At 29.9% G+C, this 21,191-nt stretch overlaps 1 protein-coding gene across 10 annotated transcripts in view; it reads right to left on the bottom strand.

The window, feature by feature from the left end:
- Positions 1-21,191, bottom strand: part of LRR (Leucine-rich repeat) — a 159,868-nt gene that overhangs the window by 138,413 nt on the left and 264 nt on the right. For all 10 annotated transcript variants that reach the window (XR_010881313.1, XR_010881314.1, XM_067274815.1 and 7 more), the window contains exons 2-3: positions 20,980-21,183; positions 4,229-4,326 (exon numbers count right to left, since the gene is read on the bottom strand). Coding sequence is in view for 8 of the 10 variants with exons in the window: in XM_067274815.1 (XP_067130916.1) it covers positions 4,229-4,326; positions 20,980-21,016 (135 nt within the window). In the remaining 2 variants the exon portion in view is untranslated. The remainder of the gene's footprint in view (positions 1-4,228; positions 4,327-20,979; positions 21,184-21,191) is intronic.

Raw genomic sequence — 21,191 nt, 5'->3', positions numbered from 1 at the left:
TGTTGCTTGCTAGTGGAGATATGGGAATCAACTCAAACATTTACTATGATGAATAAAACAATACCAGTAATCCAGCAAAAAATGAAGAAATTTAATAATCAAATAAATATTTTCCACTGTTTTGAACAGTCATCATCAAGTTGTAGAATCAAACATTAAACATACATTATTATACACAATTTAAAAATGATAGAACTTAGGTAATGTCAGGTGCATGCAGCTGTCAAAATTTACAATAAAAAATAAGAAATGAACTAGCAACACAAGTTTGAAAATGTCTTTGGGTTCAATAAATTATACTAATAGTAGTGGATCTACCTACTATTTACTATATCTACCAAATGTATTTGAAACATAATTCAAGACTTTTTCCAGACATCATTTTGTTAAAAATAATTCAAACATTTTTAACAAAATGATGTGTGGAAAAAGTCATGTATATGAGTCAAATATAATGTTTTTGACTCATGTATATAATTTTTTTTCTATATAAACGTCAAAAGCATTATATTGAAGAATACATATTTTCTGTGAAGCAACAGTGCAGAATATTTTCAGAACCCAAAAATTTCACCAAAGATTATTGTACACAAAATAAAACAATTTACAAATCAATTAATAATTATTACTGTGTATTTGGAACATTAAAATTAAATCATATGAATAATTAAATAGTCCAACTCTATAATTTTCTGTGCAACGCTGAACTAATAAATTAATGTAAAATTTTTTTAAATTAAAAAAATGTTTTAATTTAAGCACCTTTCATCACCTTAGCAAATACAATTATAAACTTGATGTAATATATTGATAAATAGAAATAAAATTAAAGTTAATGCAATGAATGATCTATTTTTATTACAAGGTGCTAATTAAAGGATTTTTTGACATTTAAAAACAAAATTTATTTACAATGATGACAACATATAATTTTTTTTTTTTAAATTATTTAAAATATGTACAGATTTTCATCAGAAAGGCAAACTTTTTTAGAATAGTTGACTGACTCACTATTATTGTTGTTTTGAAAATATGACCATATTTTTATAATGTTTTTTAAATATATTTTCTTGTGCAATTGAAAAAGTCTGCACATATAGTTAATACTGTAGAAGATAGTTGTTTTTCTTGAAAATGCTCTTGTATATTTGTCCTTTATACTCAGGTAATTGCTACTTTTTTAATAAGAAAGTTGTTCCTTATCCTCTATTTAATATAGAAGTATAATAATAAAACATTTGGAAATAAATATTTAAATTAAGTTATTAGTACAAATCTTTTGTTAGAAACTATTTATATTGAAAGTGTAGTGGTGATTACATAAGTTTTAATCTTAAGGCTAAATGCACTTTAAGCTACAGAATAACAAAATAATAAGTTATATATGTTGCCCAAGTATACATATTTGGAATAAACTGCTAGATTAATTATCCAGCCAATATAAAATTTATTCTGCAGATTAGTGAAGAAACAATATGTCTGACCAGCTCTGTTATAATGTAGATACTATTTTTAAAAATTATTAAAATTAAGCTTATCCTAATATTGGCAAAATATTTTTAAGATTAAAACTTACAACATTATGTAGTGATTCTAAGTTTCAAGAATTGATTTCAATTAAAGACACTACAATTTTACATTAATTATCAAGTTAAGTAAATCATACTGAATATGACAGTGATTAATCATTTCTCATTATGAAGTACATGTAGCTACCATATTATATTATCTACCAAATCCACTAATGCCAGCAAAAGTGGAAGAGTTCTGTTTTGTCTGTGAAAATGTATCATGGCACCGATTGTGGAACAGATCATGAACTGCTTGTTGCCAAAGTGAAACTAAATGTCAAGTGACCATCAGCGAGACCAATTGACATTGAAATGATTCCTGCTGCCTATGATATCGAAATAAAGAATATATTTGACTTGCTCAATTTCACAGGAAAAAAGACCAGAACTATGGAAAGATATAAAGGTACATATCAATGATGTAGCACATCAACTCATTCCATACAAGAAGATGGCAAAATGGCAGAAACTATGTTAAAAGTAGCAGAATAATGAAGAAAGGCAAAAATCATTGGTAACCAAGAGGAAATGCAAAGATTAAATGCAAAGTTTCAAAAAGAAGCCAGGAAAGATGAAGGAAAATTCTGGGAAGAACAGTGCAAGAAAATGGCAGCAGCAGCTCAGAAAGGCCTCATTAGACAATGCTTCACTTATGTGAAGAAAGCCCAAACACCATTTATCGCATATAAGGCAGTTGTCAATGGCTGAGATGGTCATGAATCACATGATCAACACGCAATCAAAGAAAGATGGAAGGAATACACAGAACAACTTTATGCCAGTGAAACGGAAGTTGATACCCAAGGTATTGAAGAGGAAGAGCTGGAGCCAGACATCTTAGAAAAGGAGGTAGCATGGTCAGCCACAAGGCCCCAGGAATCGATGGAATACCAGCAGAGTTACTGAAACATTTACCATTAAAAGTTTTGACAGCACTGTACAGTAGTGTGTGAAAGAATGGCTAATGGCCAAAGGATTGGAAAAAATCTATTTTTATCCCCATACCAAAGAAGGGCGATACCAAAAATTGCTCCAACTATCGCATCATTGCTCTGATTTCACACACTAGTAAGATTCTACTGAAGATTATTCAACAGCATATGTACTCAACCATAGATAGAGAGATGCCAGGAACAGGCAGGTTTCCAAAAAAGAAGAGGAACACATGATCATATCACTAATCTTCGTTGGATGATGGAAACAGCAAGGGAATACCAAAAAGATCTATACATGTGCTTCATTGATTACTCAAAGGCTTTCGGTTGTATTGATCGTGGCAAATTGTGGAAGTGCCTGAAGGAAATGGGAATCTCACTGCATCTCACCCAGCTCACAGAATCGTTATATACTGACAAGAAGCTACTGTAAGAACACCATATGGTGATACAAACTGGTTCAAGATCAGAAGGGGTACCCGCCAGGGTTGTATCCTTTCACCATCACTATTCAATTTGTATGCAGAGGTGGCGATGAGGAAAGCAGATTTAAATGAGTCTAACATTGGAGTGAAAATTGGAGGCAGGAACATCAATAATCTCCGATATGCGGATGATACCACGCTGCTCACAGAAAGTCAGGAAGATCTTGAGCAGCTGCTCCTGAGAGTCAAGCACAAAAGTGCAAAGGTAGGGCTGCTTCCTCAAGAAGACCAAAATAATGACTACTGCATGGAATATGGAACTCAAAATAGTGATCAACAGTGAAGAAATCAAGGTAGTGAAAAATTTCATATTCCTTGGGTCCAAAATCAACTGTAATGGAGATTGCAGTCCTAAAATCAGAAGACACATAGCCCTTGGATGAACCTCAATGATCAGCATGAACAACTTTTGAAAGAAAAAGATATCTGCCTTCAAATTAAATGCACATCAGTTAGAGCAATTATTTTTCCTATTGTCATATGTGGATGTGAAACTTGGAATCTAAAGAAATCGGACAGAAGAAAGATAGATGTTTTCAAACTGTGGTGTTGGAGACAGCTTTTGTGCATTCCATGGACAGTGGGGATCACCAACAAAACTGTCTTAGACAGAGTCCAACCAAAAATCTCACTGGAAGCCCAGATAACCAAACAGAAATTGTCCTTTTTTGGTCATATAATGAGAACCAGCTCCCTCGAGAAGACGATCGTGCTGGGGATGGTTAGTGGGAAAGAGTGCGAGGCCAACCAAGGAGTCAGTGGCTCAACACAATCAAAAGTAACACTGACTTATTTATAATGGAATTAAAGAAGGCTATGCAAGATAGAGAGGCATGGAGAGCTTTGATCAATAGAGTGACCAAGAGTCAGACACAACTAAATGGATAAGATAGATATTTTTGTCTAAAGTTGAATTTGTCCCATGTTTTTGCTTACTCATTTTTTGCTCCTCTATGTTAATTGTTGTTTTTGGTAATTTCAGGATTTTTTGCTAACTGACAGACAGCTATTTGTTGAGTCCTACTCATTGATCAGATTTAGTGACAAGGTTAAATTTATTTTATAGGTTTATAGTTTAAATGGTAACTCATGCAACTGACCCTAATATAATTCATTAGATATTTTATTTTTTTTAATTTTTAAAATGCTTTTATTCTTAGAAACTATACATACATATATAAAAGCATGAATTAATTTGATTAAAACTATAAATTGGCCAAAAACAAAATAAACTTACCAAGACACGATTTTCAGTTTTGTCAGGCTTTGTTTCCATTCTCACTAAACACTTTAACGATATTTTTACATTTCTGCCCAAAACATTTCGGATGCTCTCTATAAACATATAAATAAATTTTTATATTCCAATTTCTTTTTATTAACTCAAAAGACTAAATGTAAATGTAATGTATGTTTTAAAATTAACTTTAATCAATCAAACATTGTGATTAGATTCTTATTAGGCTACTATGAAGCTACCTAATTAATCAGATTGTAGCCTGATAAGAATCCAGCTGTAACATTTGATTAGAAATATTTATTGGGTTATTTGTACATCTAATTAAACTTTTATCTCTCTGCTGTAAAATAAATCAAAAAATTAATTCAATGCTCTTATCTAAAATGTAAATTCTTATTTAAGACAAAAAAATATAAATTTGAAATTGTTTTCTTAAAAAGATGATTAATTTCTTATACATTTTTAAATCACATATTAATAATCATTAAAAATGTCATCTTAATCATCTTACTAGCATAATTAATTTACATTTTTTCCATAAAATCATATTCTGGAAATATGGTGGTAAAATTAAATTCATTTTTTTAAAATGAATTACTCTACTAAAGGAAATCAAATAGACATTTAAACAAGATTTTTAAAATTTCTTTATTTAACCAAAACACTGACTTTTCGTTGTTTTCAACTCTAGTAAAATATATTATATATTGAATAAACTTTATATATGAATATTTAAAAGCAAATCAGTTTTGATAAGTGTTTGTTCTTAACTTTATAGTTATCTCCAAATTTATCTGAAAACACTACTTTATTGAAGAACTCAATTAGAACACTAAATACCAAGAAAAGCTCCAAGTATTTTTGCATCTGCTCAAGAATTTGGAATGCACTGAAAGTTTGAAATGTTTTTATATTTTGAGTTATCGGAGTTCCAAAATTTGTTTTTCTGTAACACTTAACATTTAGTACCTTTAGTAATAAACTATGACTCAAAAATACCAAGACTTGCTGATTTTTTATTAGAGAACTCAGCTAAAACACTAGTGTTTTAAGTTATATGAAAAGAAGTTGAGATTTAACTACAGTGATCCAAAAACCACTGTACCTGAAACAAATTTTGACATCTTATTTGTCAAAGTCATTTTCCTTTTAAATTAAATTAATTATTTAAGAATAAAAAGATACTGCCTTTTTATATTGTATTTTTAAAAAATGAACATATAGAAATTATAAATTTAAATAACTTGCAAGATAATTTCCAATTATAAATAATATCTATTACTTTATGCCATTGACAAATAATAATATAAAAACATTTGAAAATAAAGTAATTTATTTGTTATTTTAATTATTATTATAGTTTAATTTTTATTTATCTATTATTAAATGTAAAATAAACTGTTTACATTAAATAGTACATATTTACTGTTTATCTTTATTCTATGTTTAATAGCATTTCTAGTTTTGTCTTTACTTATTTATTACTGATGTTATAACAATAAGAAACAATTCATTTTTATGCTATCAATAATAATTTGCATTTGTTAAGTTATATGGAATCTCTAAAAAATGGGTGCACAAGAAAATGTAAAACAAAACTGAAACCAGTTGCAAATAAAAAAAAAACCACCTTTTCTTCTTTCCAGCAAAATGTTTATTAATGGAACAAATGCTTTTAGTGTAGACCTATAAAATCAGGCTGAATTTGTTCAATTAATAAACATTTTGCTGGAAAGAAGAAATGGTTATTTCTTGATATTTAAAAATAAGTACTTTATTTTTAAGATTTTGAGATTGTTACCATAAAAAACATAATGAGTAAACTGGATAATATATATATGCTCATTATCATATCAATGCAGCAAAACTTATTGCTAACATTTTTGACAATTTTAAATAATCTTCATCAAGCCCTAATCAAACAGAACATTACAAGCGTCAAAAGAATGCAAATCAAATATATAAAAGAATAATTTTTACAATTCAAAAATTAGTAACGTTAAATAAATGTAAACAGACATTAGAATGTTAAAATTTTCAAACAAATATTCATGTCACAGACTATAAAATTTAAAAACAAACATAAAATATCTATAAGTATAAACAAACAAACTAAATAAATAAAAGGAAAAAGAAGAATATGGAAAATATAGAATATAATCCTTCCCTTCAGTTAGGGAATGTCAAAAAATTATTTCCAGACAGTAGGTATGTTCTCTGCACCCTTAAATTGATACAACTAGATCTCCTGATAGACAGATTTCCAAAAGCTTCATTCCTTTTATTCAAGTACAGTAGAGCATCGATTATCTGACTCAATTGGGGACTGGGGTTGGTCGGATAACTGAAAAAACGGATAACCAAAAAGTATGAAAAAATACATTATTATTAGTATAGTATATTAATATATCCCATGTAATTAGTATATCGCTATTAACCTATTTTGCGTTGCATTTTCATCAATGTTAAGCCTAACAAATTTTTTTTTTTAATAATGATCGTCGCTATTGTATCGTTAAAAATTATTTATTTATTTTGCACAAAATAAATACAAAAATAAAGCAAAAATAGAAAATCAAGCCTCCCTTTCATGGTCGAGCCAGTGTTGCCAGCTAAAACACGCAAAAATTTAACAAAAATAATATTAAAGTAGCCAAGACATAGCCAAATATTGTAGCACCACATCACTAGCAGACATTTGAATTTGCCGACTAGAACGCTGTCGGTTAACCGATGTGACGGTTGATCGGGGGTCAGATAATCAATGCTCTACTGTAGTTCTGTACAGGATAAGTTAATTTTGCTCCTTGCAAATCAACACACACTTCAGAGGAAAAGCCATAAGCAGCTAGAGCAATAGTGTTAAGTCCTTTTCTAATAGACCAGTCAAGCTCCTTTAATCTTGTACTCAGAGAATATGAAATGACACCTAAATACAAATATAAATATCTACAAACCTGATTTTTAGATTAAAGCCATACAATTGCCAGATTACATCATGCTATATAACCTTATGTAATCTGGCAATCATTTTGCTTTTACACCCATGTATTCTAATTCAGTTCCAAAACAAAGATCTCTAAATTCTTATCCAAATTCCAGGAATTTTGATATCTACAGAACATCAATACCTGGACCCAGCATATAAAAAAGTGGTATATTCAAAGTAAATATAGAAAATTTTCAGGTAGACTGAAAGAACATAAAAAAGGCAGTTAAGAAATGAAAGACAACACAGCACTGACAGAAGAACTGATATCTAACGAGCAATTATTTATTGTGACATCGTCACAATGCCGGGCTGCAATTTTTAATCATATTTTTTAAATTTATTTAGTTTAAAATATACGCTCTCCACCTCAAATTAGTAGTGTCTTGCCCTTGTATACACCATACTTTTCTTGTTAGCAACAGAGTCATACCTTTGAATTGAAATAACATGACTGTGATTTGCATTGGAAGTTCATATAGCTAATTGGGACCTCCTGCCCTTAAGCTTTCCATATCTGGTCTCATCTTTCATCTAACTCCATTCTCAAGATTAAGGAAAGAGACAGACAGACAATGGGATTGCACCAATATTCAATTTCAATATCAATATCAATTTACATAATTTATTTTACACAATTTATAAATTTTACCAACCTGCATTAATTGATTAAATACCTTGGTCCTTCGTGGAAATGAAAGTATTTGAATGGATCCTATTACAAGAAACCCATTTGTGGGTAGAGAAGATTGAGAAAAACATTTTATTCATTTATACTTATTGGAACTTATGTATAAACGATAGCAAACTATTTAATGAATTTTTGTGCATTAAAAGTTATGTCAACAGTAAAAAGATCTAGGAATGTTGACAAAATGATAAGTCCTGCCAACAAATCTTCAACAAAAACCTAATAACCGGTGCAAGTCCAATCAAATTTTATCGCAAACGTTTTCGGACACCTCACTGTGACCTTTCTCAAGCTTTCTTGTCTTCTTTAAACAATTTTCGAACAATCGAACTCCTATTTCCATGACTCACGTGCCAACCGACAAAAATCGGTTATTAGGTTTGTTGAAGATTGCACTGGTTATTAGGTTTTTGTTGAAGATTTGTTTACAATCCGCATTGTAAACAAATGCGGATTGTTTTTTTATGAGCTTATAAGTCCTGCCAATGTAGATGGGTTGAAATTTTTAAATATTTCGTATATAATCTACATATCCTTTAAACCATTTTAAAAATCATTGAACACACTGTAAACAACCTTTATAGTCCAACAACAAAAAATTTTAAAATTTGTTCTATGCATTCCAATTTGAAATTTTGTTAATTTAAAGACCTGATGCAGACTTTGGTCAAGGTCGGAAACATTCATCAAAAATTTTTTTAATAAAAAAATTTTTGATGAATGTTTCCAACCCTGTTACTGGACTTTAAAGGTTGTTTACAGTGTGTTTATGAATCATTCCAGTATTAAGAAGGTAATTTTAATCAAAAATCATTGAAATTTGCTTATGAGGCAAATATAGTATATAGCAATGTATTATATTATCTTTAATAACTTAGGACTACAGTAAAATAATACCCAGTATCACAAATTTCAGAATATCAAAAATACACCTTGATTATAATTTTTCTATCACCAAGAAATTTTAAATTACTGTACAATTTTTTGAAAAAATTTGTATGAGTTATGTGAAGTCAAAGTTAAAGGAGATTTACCATATTTTCAACACTACAAAAAAAAAATCTGTCAAAAAGGAAATTTTGTATTGTGGAAATCCATCTGTATAAATTTCAGAAATAAAAACAGTTAATTTTTAAGTATTGTTTAAACCAAAGATAAACAACATATAATCTGCTACCTAATTTGAATAAAAATATTTAACATCAGAAGTATCAAAATATATATGCATTATATACACACATATTACAAGAAAAAAATTCAAATTAAAGGAGTATTTTCTAGCATTTAGTAATAATATATTAAAATAAAACAATTACATAATTTAAGACCAGTTAATGCTTTTACTTTTTCTTGAGAGCCGTTTTTGGATGAAAACAATAAATATTTGCAAGAATTATAATATACAGTCAAACCTGTTTTTATGCGGGGACTGCATTAAAAAAAACGCATAAAAAAAATTGCACGAAACTTCATGAGTGGCTATAAAAAATAGTTTCGCAACACGATTAAAAAAATATTTTTTTATGCGGTGAATAGGGACCGCATAAAAAAAGTCTCACATAGAAAATAACTCGTTTTAAAATCGTAGTCTTAGTTTCTAAAGAAATTACCTTCCTCTTCGCTTTGTTTTTGCCCTTATTCATTTTCAGGGATTATGTCTAAACATAAAATAAAAATCCTAAAATTTTATATCTAAATAGAAAAAATAATACAGTACATTTACCTTCAATTTACGCTTTGAAATGAATCTTATCTTAATGGTCCAGGAATGTGAAAGCACTTTGAAGGTTTAATTAACGTAATTAAAACACACGTAGAATTTATTGACAACAGATGTCAGCACTTGACTGCGTCGTCTTGTCTATCGTCTGTTTTACATATTTTTGTCCAGGTGGTATTTTGTTGATTTAAAAAATAAATTATTTCATTTTTCGCATATTCATGCAATAATATTACTATAATAGGTTCATTTATGCTATAATAAGTTTATTTAGCTATAATAAGTCAACGTGAGACGTGACAAAACGCATGAGACTAGTCACCAACTATACCGCACAAATAAAAAATCGCACAAAAAAAGACCGAATAAAAACAGGTTTGACTGTATAGTAAAATGTCCCATTTTGAAAAAATTTTCAACCTAGTCTGCATAGTGTATAAATGAACACTAAATAAAACATGTTTTTTCCAAATAAAAATCATTTAAAATACTTCATATAATTAATTACAAGTCACTTTTATAACTTGCAGATGTGACAATGTTGTCATTTTGTATTTTCCTTTTCCAGATCTGTTATATATAAAAGGGAAAGTATGGTGATTGGTCAAAAAGTGATCCATGAAGGTTTTTACATTTTTAGACTCAGGGGACCTTAAAATGTCAAGAAATGCAAAAAAAATTTGGGGATGATTTCTGTATGTATGATGTTTGTGTGTTTATGTGAGTGTTGGGGGCATGATTTCATTCACTCTTTTTGAAGCTTAATAATTTGTGTTTTTTTTTTGTTGAAAATTTATGAAATTTTGCAGGGAGGTTTGTGTATTAGGAGACTGATGCTATTTGGTGGTTAAAGGTCAACAGGGAATTAAAGAGGATGGATGTCATGTGCCATATCTCAAATAGGATCAGACTTAGTAACAATTTATTCATTATTGGCATTCACAATTTTTTATAAAACTCATTCCTACCCTCAAAATTAAGCTTTTTGCCATTTTATATAATTAAAAAATATTAAAGTTTTTTTAATAAAATACCATAATAGATGATGCCACACACAGTTTTAAATGTTTCCAGGAAAGTTAAGCAACTTACTGATTTTTTTTTTTTCTACTCTTTGTTCAGTAGTCTTTTTGTTCCTAAGTGTGTGTGTGTTTTTTCCTTCTATTCTTTTTCTCTTCCGTTTTTCAAAGGAAGTCAGTATAAACAATAAATGGTGAGGTTATCCTCCAAGATGAAAAATTTCAATTTCATTTGTCCAATTACACCTTTGAAAAGTTCACTCAATAATTTATTTTGTTATTTAATTTATGATTAATTTCTTCTTTGTTGATAGTTCTTTAAATAATATTTAAATCTTACATGAATGATATTTTAATTTATATGAAATAATTTTTATAATCTAAAGTTTTAAAAATGAATAGAATAGATTAACATTTTAATGATGTCATTGTAGTTTTGATTATCTTTTACAGTGGAAAATACATTTTTAATATAAATATTTATTGATTGATCAGTTAATAAAATCACTTTATCAATTGATATTAAAATAGCAGATCAATTATGGATCTTCAAAATAAATTTAAAATATTAATCACCTTGAATGACAGTAACTGCCTACTTCAGTGTGAAAGTAGGTAACTTCAAATAAAAAACAAATGACAACTGACTGCACTTTTTTCCAACATTACATTCTACATGCATTTTTGTCTTTTAACAAAATAATTATGTTACACACTTTTCTTAGTATTTTAAAATTTTTTATGACCTGTTCATATTTTCATCTGGGGAAATGTTTGACAAAGAGGAGGTACCACATTGAAAACAAGAGTTTTCTATTTCTGACTTCAATTAACAGTTTCTCCTCAATTCTTATAGAATACAGACATACATTCAAGTGTGAGCATGTCGTGTGTGTATATACATTACTGACCATTAAAATTGCTACACCAGGAAGGAATGCAAATAACAGAATGATATTTATTAGACATATACATTATAGTGGGAAGAACAACTAACTAAATTTTTAGGAAATTTGGAAGTATAAATCTTGAGAAATCAATACCCAGAGCAGTCACCTCTGGCAGCACTAACTGCACTTATCCCCCTGGGCATGGAGTCAAACAGAGATTGGCTGGCATGCACAGGTACAGCAGTCCATGCAGCTTCAACACTAGGCCACAGGTCATTGACCGTAGTGACTGGCGAGTGGTGGCGTGTCAGTTGCTCAGCAACCATGGACCAGACATTTTCAATTGGTGAGAGATCAGGAAAACGTGCTGGCCAGGGCAACAGTCAAACATGTGGTTGTGCATTGTCCTGCTGAAATGTAGTGTTACAGAGGCCTCGAAAATAGGGCAGAGCCATGGACCTTTAACACATCAGAAATGTAACAGCTGCTGTTCAAAATGCAAACAAGAGGTGATCAAGACGTGTATCCAATGGCACCCCATACCATCACTCCAGGTAATGGGCCAGTATGATGATGTCAAATGCATGCTGGCAATGTGCACTCTCCACAATGCTGCCAAACATGGATCCGACCATTATGGTGCTCTAAACAGAACTGGGATTCATCTGAAAAAATGACATGACGCCATTCCTGCATCCAGGTTCGTTGTTGATCACACCATTGGAGGCGCTCTTGGGTCCCGTGATGCAGCGTCAAGGGTAGCCAAAGCCATGGTCACCATGCTGACAGTCCATGCTGCTGCAAATGTCATCAAACTATTTGTGCAGACACTTGTCTTGCAAACAACCCCATTTCTTGACTAAGGGTTTGTGACGTGGCTGTAGGATCCATTAAGGCCATGCGGATAAGATGGCTGTTAGTGATGGGGGCCACCGAGATACTCCATGGTGTTCCGTATGACTGTCCTGAACCCATCGATTCCATATTCTGCTGACAGTCATGGGATCACGACCAACGCAAGCAGCAATACTGCGGTATGATAAACCACAATCCTGGTAGGCTACAATTCGTCTTCAATCAAAGTCAGACACGTGCTGGTAGGCATTTCTCCTTCTTACACAAGGCATAACAACAATGTTCTTACCAGAAAACAACATTAAAATGCAATTTCTGTATGAGAAATCTGCTGTAAAATCTCTTCTTTTATACACATTGTAGGTGTCACTACTGCCACCTGCCTTGCATGAATGCATTGAAAATTTGCATATCACAGCATGTTCTATCTGTCATGCAAATTTTGCATGTGTGGCATGCTGCCTTCCTGGTGTAGCAATTTTAATGGCCAGTAGTGTATATATATATATATATATATATATATGTGTGTGTGTGTGTGTAGATTAAGAATTTGAAATTTTGATGCATAAAATACACAGATACATGAGCATCTGCAGAGATGGGAAAACAGGGCACTTTCTGTACTCTTTCCTGCAAAAATTTTTAATAAGATAAATGTTTTTGGCCTCTTTAAGGGGTCTTTTGCATCAGGTTTTCAAACTACAGGTACTCCTCACTTTACAACTGAGTTCCATTCTGACGACCACATCGTTAAGCGAATTGGTTGATAAGCAAGGAGCTTGTGCCAGGAATATAGGATCATTGTAAAATTATACAAATTATGCAACAAGCTTCAAATTTATTCATAAAAAGACTATTATAGTACGCTATTAGCCTATTATAGTATGCTTAGTGCACATGTCACCATTCGCCACTGATCGACACTCAAGCTGAGAAAGGGGATTCCCCGAATTGCAGGTCGAAACTTGATTGGTCGTAAGTGCGAGTGGTCATTAAGCAGATAGGTCGTAAAGTGAGGAGTACCTGTATTCTAAAATCAATGTTCTACAACACATTCCAAACTGGAATGCACTGTAGAACATTTTGCTGTCATTTTATTTTCATGTTTACAGTGCTTTATGATGGCATTTTCGAATGTATTTGTTTCTTCTATTGTTATACCATATATCCTTTGTATTAATGACTAGAATGCTGGCAGTTTATACATAACAGGATTATAATCAAATTTAGCAAGAGATGGTGCCTAATGCCTGCCTCTAAATTCTTAGAACCAAAAGGATTGTAGATGGGCTGAAGGTATCCTTCCTGTATAAAGAAGTTACATCCCTATCACAGTTCTTAATTACCTACTTATCTGATTCCTGTTCTTTTTTCAGTCTCAAACCCGTGCTTGGTTCAGAAGTCTTGCAAATTTGCTAACCCACTTTTTATCCTTGCATATCATCAGTACATTATCTGCATATCTGCCTTACCTTAATATCACACAGAATTCTTCTATTTTTCTTTCTTAACTACCTATTCCACTACTGGTTCCACTGTATAGGTACACTTTTTATCTGTCTATAAAACTCCAACAGAACATGAAACACACACCTCATGCAATAAATCCACCATATCTAATTCCCAAGTACTTCTAGACTACATTGATCCATTTTCACATTTCAAAAATCAGAGATCATTAAAATGACTCCTTTATCATGTCTAACCTCTATCATTTTGGTTGCAAGTTTCTTAATTCCTTACACATTCATCTTCATTTTAAGAAAGCACATTAATTCTTTTTCTAGATTATAAATAATTTATATTATTTACAGAAATTTGTACTCACCTGTAAAATTAATTTTTTTAATAGCATCATAAAAAAAGTTTATTGAAATCCCTAATATGCAGATATATAATTTCAAATGCTCTTGAATACAACAGTTAACTAAATAAAATAACTAAATTACAAGTTATTTTTACAATGTAATTCAATTTATTTATTAAATAATTTCCATTAAAGATAGATAGTGTTATCATAGCATACTGATTAGAATTAAATTATTTACTATGCACTATGTCAAATTACTTGATAAATAAATTAAATTGTTCAGCAAAAATAACCTGTAATTTTCAACTGTTTGTTTGGTTGTTATACATATTGGACAAAACATGCTTTTACATATGCTTTATAGTATCATTGCTCATCTTCAGATAAATAATTGTCAAAATACAAAATGGCACATTGGGATTTTGTGTATAGATTTGAACTCCTATAAAAATTTTTACCATATCTTTTGACTGGTTCTAAAATTTTATAGTCATCGTATATATAAATTATTTCTCAAATGATAGTAACCCTTTTTTAGTCAAATTATTCAAGTCATGTTGGCAATTTTGATTCCTGCTGTGAAGCTTATATCTTCAGAATAGCATCTTAATCCTAAATTTTGATTTATCTCCTACTAAAGATTTATTGTTTATATTATATAACAACATTATAACATTAATTTTAACAGTTTATGATGTAAAATAATTTAGTATTGATAAATGAGTCATTTTCTTTGAAAGTGGCATAAGTCCATTTTATATTATATGGAGATATTTAAGGGTTTATATTTGAATGGTTTAAAAATATTGGTATATGTTAAGATTTAAAAAACATAAAATGAGCATATTAAATTGATTTAAGTTTATAATGTGGTCATTTTTAAAGTATTAGTTAAAAGAAATTTATACTTTTGATGACCTCAAATGGACTTACACCACTTTCAAAGTCAACAAAATGTGAAAATCATACATTTATGAAATATTAAATATGGGATTTCAATTGAATCAAACCAATGTTTTTATTTTGAAATTTTTATTAAATATGTCAAAAAAATAAAAAAACATTTATCTCAATATTTCTTCAGGTAATACCATTTAAATTACTTTAATTACAACTTTATATTAATATGTGCCATTTTTAATTTATCATTATGAGGACGTTTTCGAAAATAGTCATGATGTATTGGAGGAATATAAGGTAATAGATCCATCATATCATTGAATTTTTTGAATGTGACGGGTCTGGCATGATGATATAAAGGTGCTAGTATTATATTTTCAAATTTTTGTTCATTCACTGGAATTTTGATACATTCCGCGTTTTTTGTATAGTATAAAACTTAGTAGTGTGTTCTGTTTGTTCACTTAACTTGAAGTAAATAAGTACAATTACCTCTAAAATTACTAATAAATTGTTAATTTTATAACAAGTGTGCATTTTATATTAAATAATATTCAAAATGGAGAATGTCACCTTAGAATCAGACAGTGATTCAGGTAAGTATTTATAAAATAAACTCTTATTTTGATACATTTCCTTCTACTTTTCAGAAAATGGACTTACACTACTTTCAAAGTAATTATATTTGTAATTTTATTAACTATGTAAATTTATATTGACAAAATAATGAAAATTTTGAAGGATTTTTTTGGGAACTGTTTATAGATAGTTAATGATAACAATGAATACAATCTGCTAACTTTTTGTCAAAAATGGACTTACACCACTTTCAAAGAAAACAGCTCAAATTATACAAAATTTTTAATATCATATAATATCCAAATAGGGCATCATTGATTATGAAATGATTAGTGCTGGACCAAATATTTAGTATTATTTGTTATTTGGGTATATTCAGTCATAAAGTAAATATTCAGTTTTCAGCCAAATTCAATAACTGGACCAAATACTTCCTCAAAGCTAAACTATATGAGTTTGAAAAAGTTTCCCCCTTTTTCAAACTCATCCTAACATTCAATCTTATTTAAGCATCTAACAGAGAATGCATGAGCATACAGTATTCAAAATCTTACTGTTTGATTATGTTCGAATTTTAAGATCTAGCCTGTTTTGAATTATAAAAAAAACCCGAAGAAGAGCACAGAAGGGGTTACGAAAACGTTTGTTGCTCAAGTGCTAATCATATTCACACCAGTTAATGGTTGATGTAAGTTGTATTTTATATTAATACTGTCTATCAGCATTATTATTTTTTACTTGAAATATTACTAGAAGTACTTTCAACAAATTATAGATTGTCTTCTTTGGGCATAGAATAATGGAATCTTAATGGAACCTTACAATTTAAAATATACATTAATGTGTTTAAAATATGCATTAATTTGCCGTTTGGAACACATTAATGTATATTTTAAATTGTAAAGTTCATTATTCTATGCCCAAAGAAGACAATCTATAATTTGTCAAAAGTACTTGTAGAAATATTTAAAGTAAAAAATAACAATGCTGACATACAGTATTAATATTTTTCTTATAATTGCTAAATTATTAAAATTTTTTTTTCAATTCAATTAAACCTTTATTCATAGTAGGCCTTAGCCTGTTACATAGGGAGTTATTATTGATGCATATCAATATATTAGGTGAAGTGGTTAATGCCTCCCAACTGGTCACAACAAATTTATTAACATAATTATAAAATTTATATATTGTTTCTATCTTGGCTGAATGAAAAAAACTATACGTCGATTTTTCCAAAGTATAGTCACTTAAAAAATGAAAACCATACCTCTGTCTTAATCCTTTAGCCTTTTCACTACTACAAATCAAGTGAAATTTTGAAAAATTATCGTTACAACTCGGGCAGACATTATTAGAATACACACAAAATTTATTATTAATCAGTATAACATCTTTGTTAAGTCTAAGTTGAATAAAGAATTTTTTAATATTAAATGGTAAGTTTGTCAATATATAGTTACTAATGTAAGGATATTCCAATATCATGCTGTACCAATCAGGCGATTTACATATATGAATATCTTCAATATCGTGAGATAATGAACTTTCCAATACATTCCGAATTAATTGAGTACTTAATTACTTAATTCTTCACTTATGTCCAGCGCATCTGTAAATGGCCATATGGAAAACCCAAAACTATTAAACACTTTAGCAAATTGACTCACCCAATTTCTATTCAGCCTATTTAACAATGATTTATGATATAACTGTCTCAGCAGAATCGATGAAAGCCGCCCACTGTCCCTCAACATCATAAGGAATTTAATACATTTTTTATAAACATTGCACTTAGTCTAAATCTACTCAGCTCCAACCTAAGTGCACTACCAGACACATTAAACTCCAATGAATTACTATTCTGAATTACTTCCAGTTTTTGGTATTTCAAGAGAAACCAGATTGGAGATGCATAACTCACTGCATTCACTATAATAGAGTTAAACAGCTTGAAATAAACTTGAATATTTTTTAGTTTAATCATTGAAAACAACTTCACTGCATTGTTTTAATCATGGACATACTAACTTGTTTATCAAATGATAGAATAGGAGTTAAAATAACCCCCAAAAACTTAATTTCATTCACCATCTTTAGCTCTTCCCCATTAATATAAAAAGATATATTCTTCCTGAGAAGTCTAGCCCCATTTCTAAAAGTCATTATAAACGATTTATTAGGGCTTAAGGATTTATTAGGGATTAATTTTAACTTCATAAAATATGTCATTAGTGCCTGAATTTTTCTACTTAATGCAGCTGCAGTAGGAGCAATTATCACAATATCGTCAGCATAGGAAATTGAATGTACAATGTAATCATCAACTATAAACCAATCATCAACTCTATCAAAACAATTGTTTATATCGAAAGTGTAGAAATGAGGGGACCAAGGGTCTCCTTCTAGCAAACCCCGATCTATCTTAAAAGGTGGCCACTGCTTGCTGTCTTGCTTAATAATCACATCATAGTGACCGAATAATGAGCCTATAATTTCCACCATTTGAGTCTCAGCCCGATATTGACGCATTTTATTTTGCAAGTATGTAATGCTTACCACATCGTATGCTTTCTTGACATCAAGAAACAGTGCAAATATCTTATGTCTCTTTCTATGGAGCTGAATTTGGATGATAGCCATTAATATGAAAAGTGCCAGTTGTGTGCCTCCATTCCTTATAAATGCAGACTAAGTGGGGTTCCTATAATTATTGTTGTCAATCCATGAATTAAAATCGGATAGTAAAACCGAAGTAAAAAGTTTACAAAAAATAGACAAGTGCAATAATCAATAATTGCCTGAGTCCATTATATCATTCTTATACAACATGTAAAATATCATCTTATTACAATCGTCTGGGACTACACCCCTCTTGTAAAATTCATTATATTGTCTAGCTAGGTAGCTAATTATAACAGTGGGTAGATTTTTAACTATATAGTTAAGGATATTATCACTACCAGCTGCTGTTTTTTCCTTAAGTTTTTTAATGCATTGCTGTAAATTTTGAACACAAAAAACATCATCGAGACAGGTACCCATTGTATAATTTAGACTGAATTTACTGTGATACACAGCTGAGAATCTCTCAAAATGGTGATGCCAACTATTATATGGCACACAGCTTGAAACACTAGTTAACCCAAAGGGTCAATGAAACCTATTTATAATATCCCAAAATGTAAAAAATTAGTAACAAACTGACAGAATTAAAAAAGTCAAAAATGACTCTTTTAACTAATTGTTACTAATTTCCGAAAAAATACTTTTTATTTTTTGCTTTCATGTAATTTATATACATCCTCTTATTCTCTAAATACTTCTTCCAAGCAGATTCAAGGTTGGTTTTTCTAAACTGAAAACTAAACTGACTGTTAGTAACAAGAGATCTGGAATTCATATCCAGTTTGTACTTCTTTCTTTATTTCTCTTAGCATAACTGAAAATTCTGATCTTTTATAACAAAAACATCTTTAAATACTAATGTAATAATATTGAAAGCAAATGCTATGAAATAAACAAAAACATTACTTATACAAACTTGCATATTTTAGTAAAAGTTACTTTTAGACAATTTATACAGAGTGTATCAGAATGACATTTTAAAAATTTAGGGAATTGTAGAGGATGAAATTTTGAATGTTTTGATATAAGGAACTCATAGCTGGAAATGTGATATAAAGTTTCTACAGTGGTAGGAAGTGCTTGACTGCCTTTCACTTTGGTAGCTACCCTTCCGTCCATTGACGTCATGTTATTGTTCTTGACTTCTTTCTCTGGAGTTATGTAAAGTCCCTTGTGTATACAACACCTGTAGGAACAGTTCATGAGCTTACTAAGTGCATCTTTACAGCATTTAATATCATCAGAGGATTGCGTGGCATCTTACAGAGAGTCAGACAAAACATGGTTCGTCGTTGCACATGATGTAACGAAGTTGGTGGTCGTCACATTGAACATTTACTCTAAAGTAGTGCAGTCACTGATTCGATGTACAGTTTGATTGTACTCTACTGTCTTGTCAATAAAACTTGTCATAAATACTGTAGTCTGCTGTTTCATTCAGCATACCGACCGCAAATTGCAAGTGCTGTAGAAACTTTATATCACATTTCTGGATATGGGTTCTTTATATCAAAACATTCAAAATTTCATCCTCTACAATCCCCCAAATTTTTTAAACGTCATTTTGATCCTGTATACAGATGTATATTTGCATAAATTACTTAAAAGTAACTTCCGACCATATTTCTTTTCCTTGAGAATTATTTACTTTTTAAAAATAAAACAGATAATAATAATTAGTATAGACCTATACCAAGGGTGGCAAACCTGTGGCACGTAATGTATTGTTTGTTACAATATTTTAGATATTTATTGTGTTTACTGCCATATGTCTGGTTCCTTCTTGTCTTGATGTGATAAAACCGCATCCCTTTTCATTGTTGCAGTAATCTGATATGCTATTCATCTAATGTGGACATAACATATCATACAATTTCAATTTATCATTCTTTTTCAATTGTCCTATTGGTTTATCACCCAATTATCTTTTTTTTTCCACTCAGCTTTTTTACATTTATTCTAATTAAACCATATTCATTTAATTTCTTTAAATATTTTCACTCCAAGTCTAAAAACTTCGGCACACAAATATATCTTTAAAGCTAAGTATGCTTACTATACAGAACATGGGAACAAAATGGTTTGCCATCCCCAACCTACACCATGAATGTACATTAACCCACAATTATAGTCAAATAAAACAGGATTTAAATTTATTAATATATATATAATCACATTCCATAAAAATTCATAAAGGTTTACTCAAATTAAATCTATTATAATAAAAAAATACAGATCAATTAAAGGACTAATTCAAAAATTAAGAAACTTAGTTGAAATCTATTACATATTTTATTTTAATTTTATATTTCATCTACTGTGTTTACATTCATATCTTTCAGAAATTAATTATAATTATGTTTATCATTGCATAAATATTTCAAACTAATTAGATATTTAATATATAAAATTTTGAAATTTTTATGATATAATCATATTCTTAATATATTCCAAGGATCCATACTTATATTATAATTTAAAAAATGGTAGTATGTATGTATATATATATAACACCTACAATCCATCCCATTAATTATAAACGAGCATACATATATACCTACATATACATATATTTTATATATGTGCGTGTATATAGGCATTTATTTACGTACATACACACATATTATTAATATTTTTAATTATTAAAAGTGAAAATGATTAACAAACCATGGAGCTCCATGGAGGTGATAATTTTAGTTGACATTATTTCGATTGAATTTTTTATTTCAACATGACGTTATTTGGCTTTAGAATTTTGACTCATAGATTTTATATTTAAATAACTTCTTCGAATACTGCCACACTTTACATTTTGTCTAAAGCATGTAAACTTGAGGGAGTGCCCAGCTGCGCCATTTTACAAGTGCGGTCCTGTAATA

This window comes from Centruroides vittatus, unplaced genomic scaffold, assembly GCF_030686945.1.
Source record: "Centruroides vittatus isolate TY-2023 unplaced genomic scaffold, ASM3068694v2 contig_564, whole genome shotgun sequence".
NCBI classification, from domain to species: domain Eukaryota; kingdom Metazoa; phylum Arthropoda; class Arachnida; order Scorpiones; family Buthidae; genus Centruroides; species Centruroides vittatus.
This window is presented reverse-complemented; position numbering and strand designations above follow the sequence as displayed.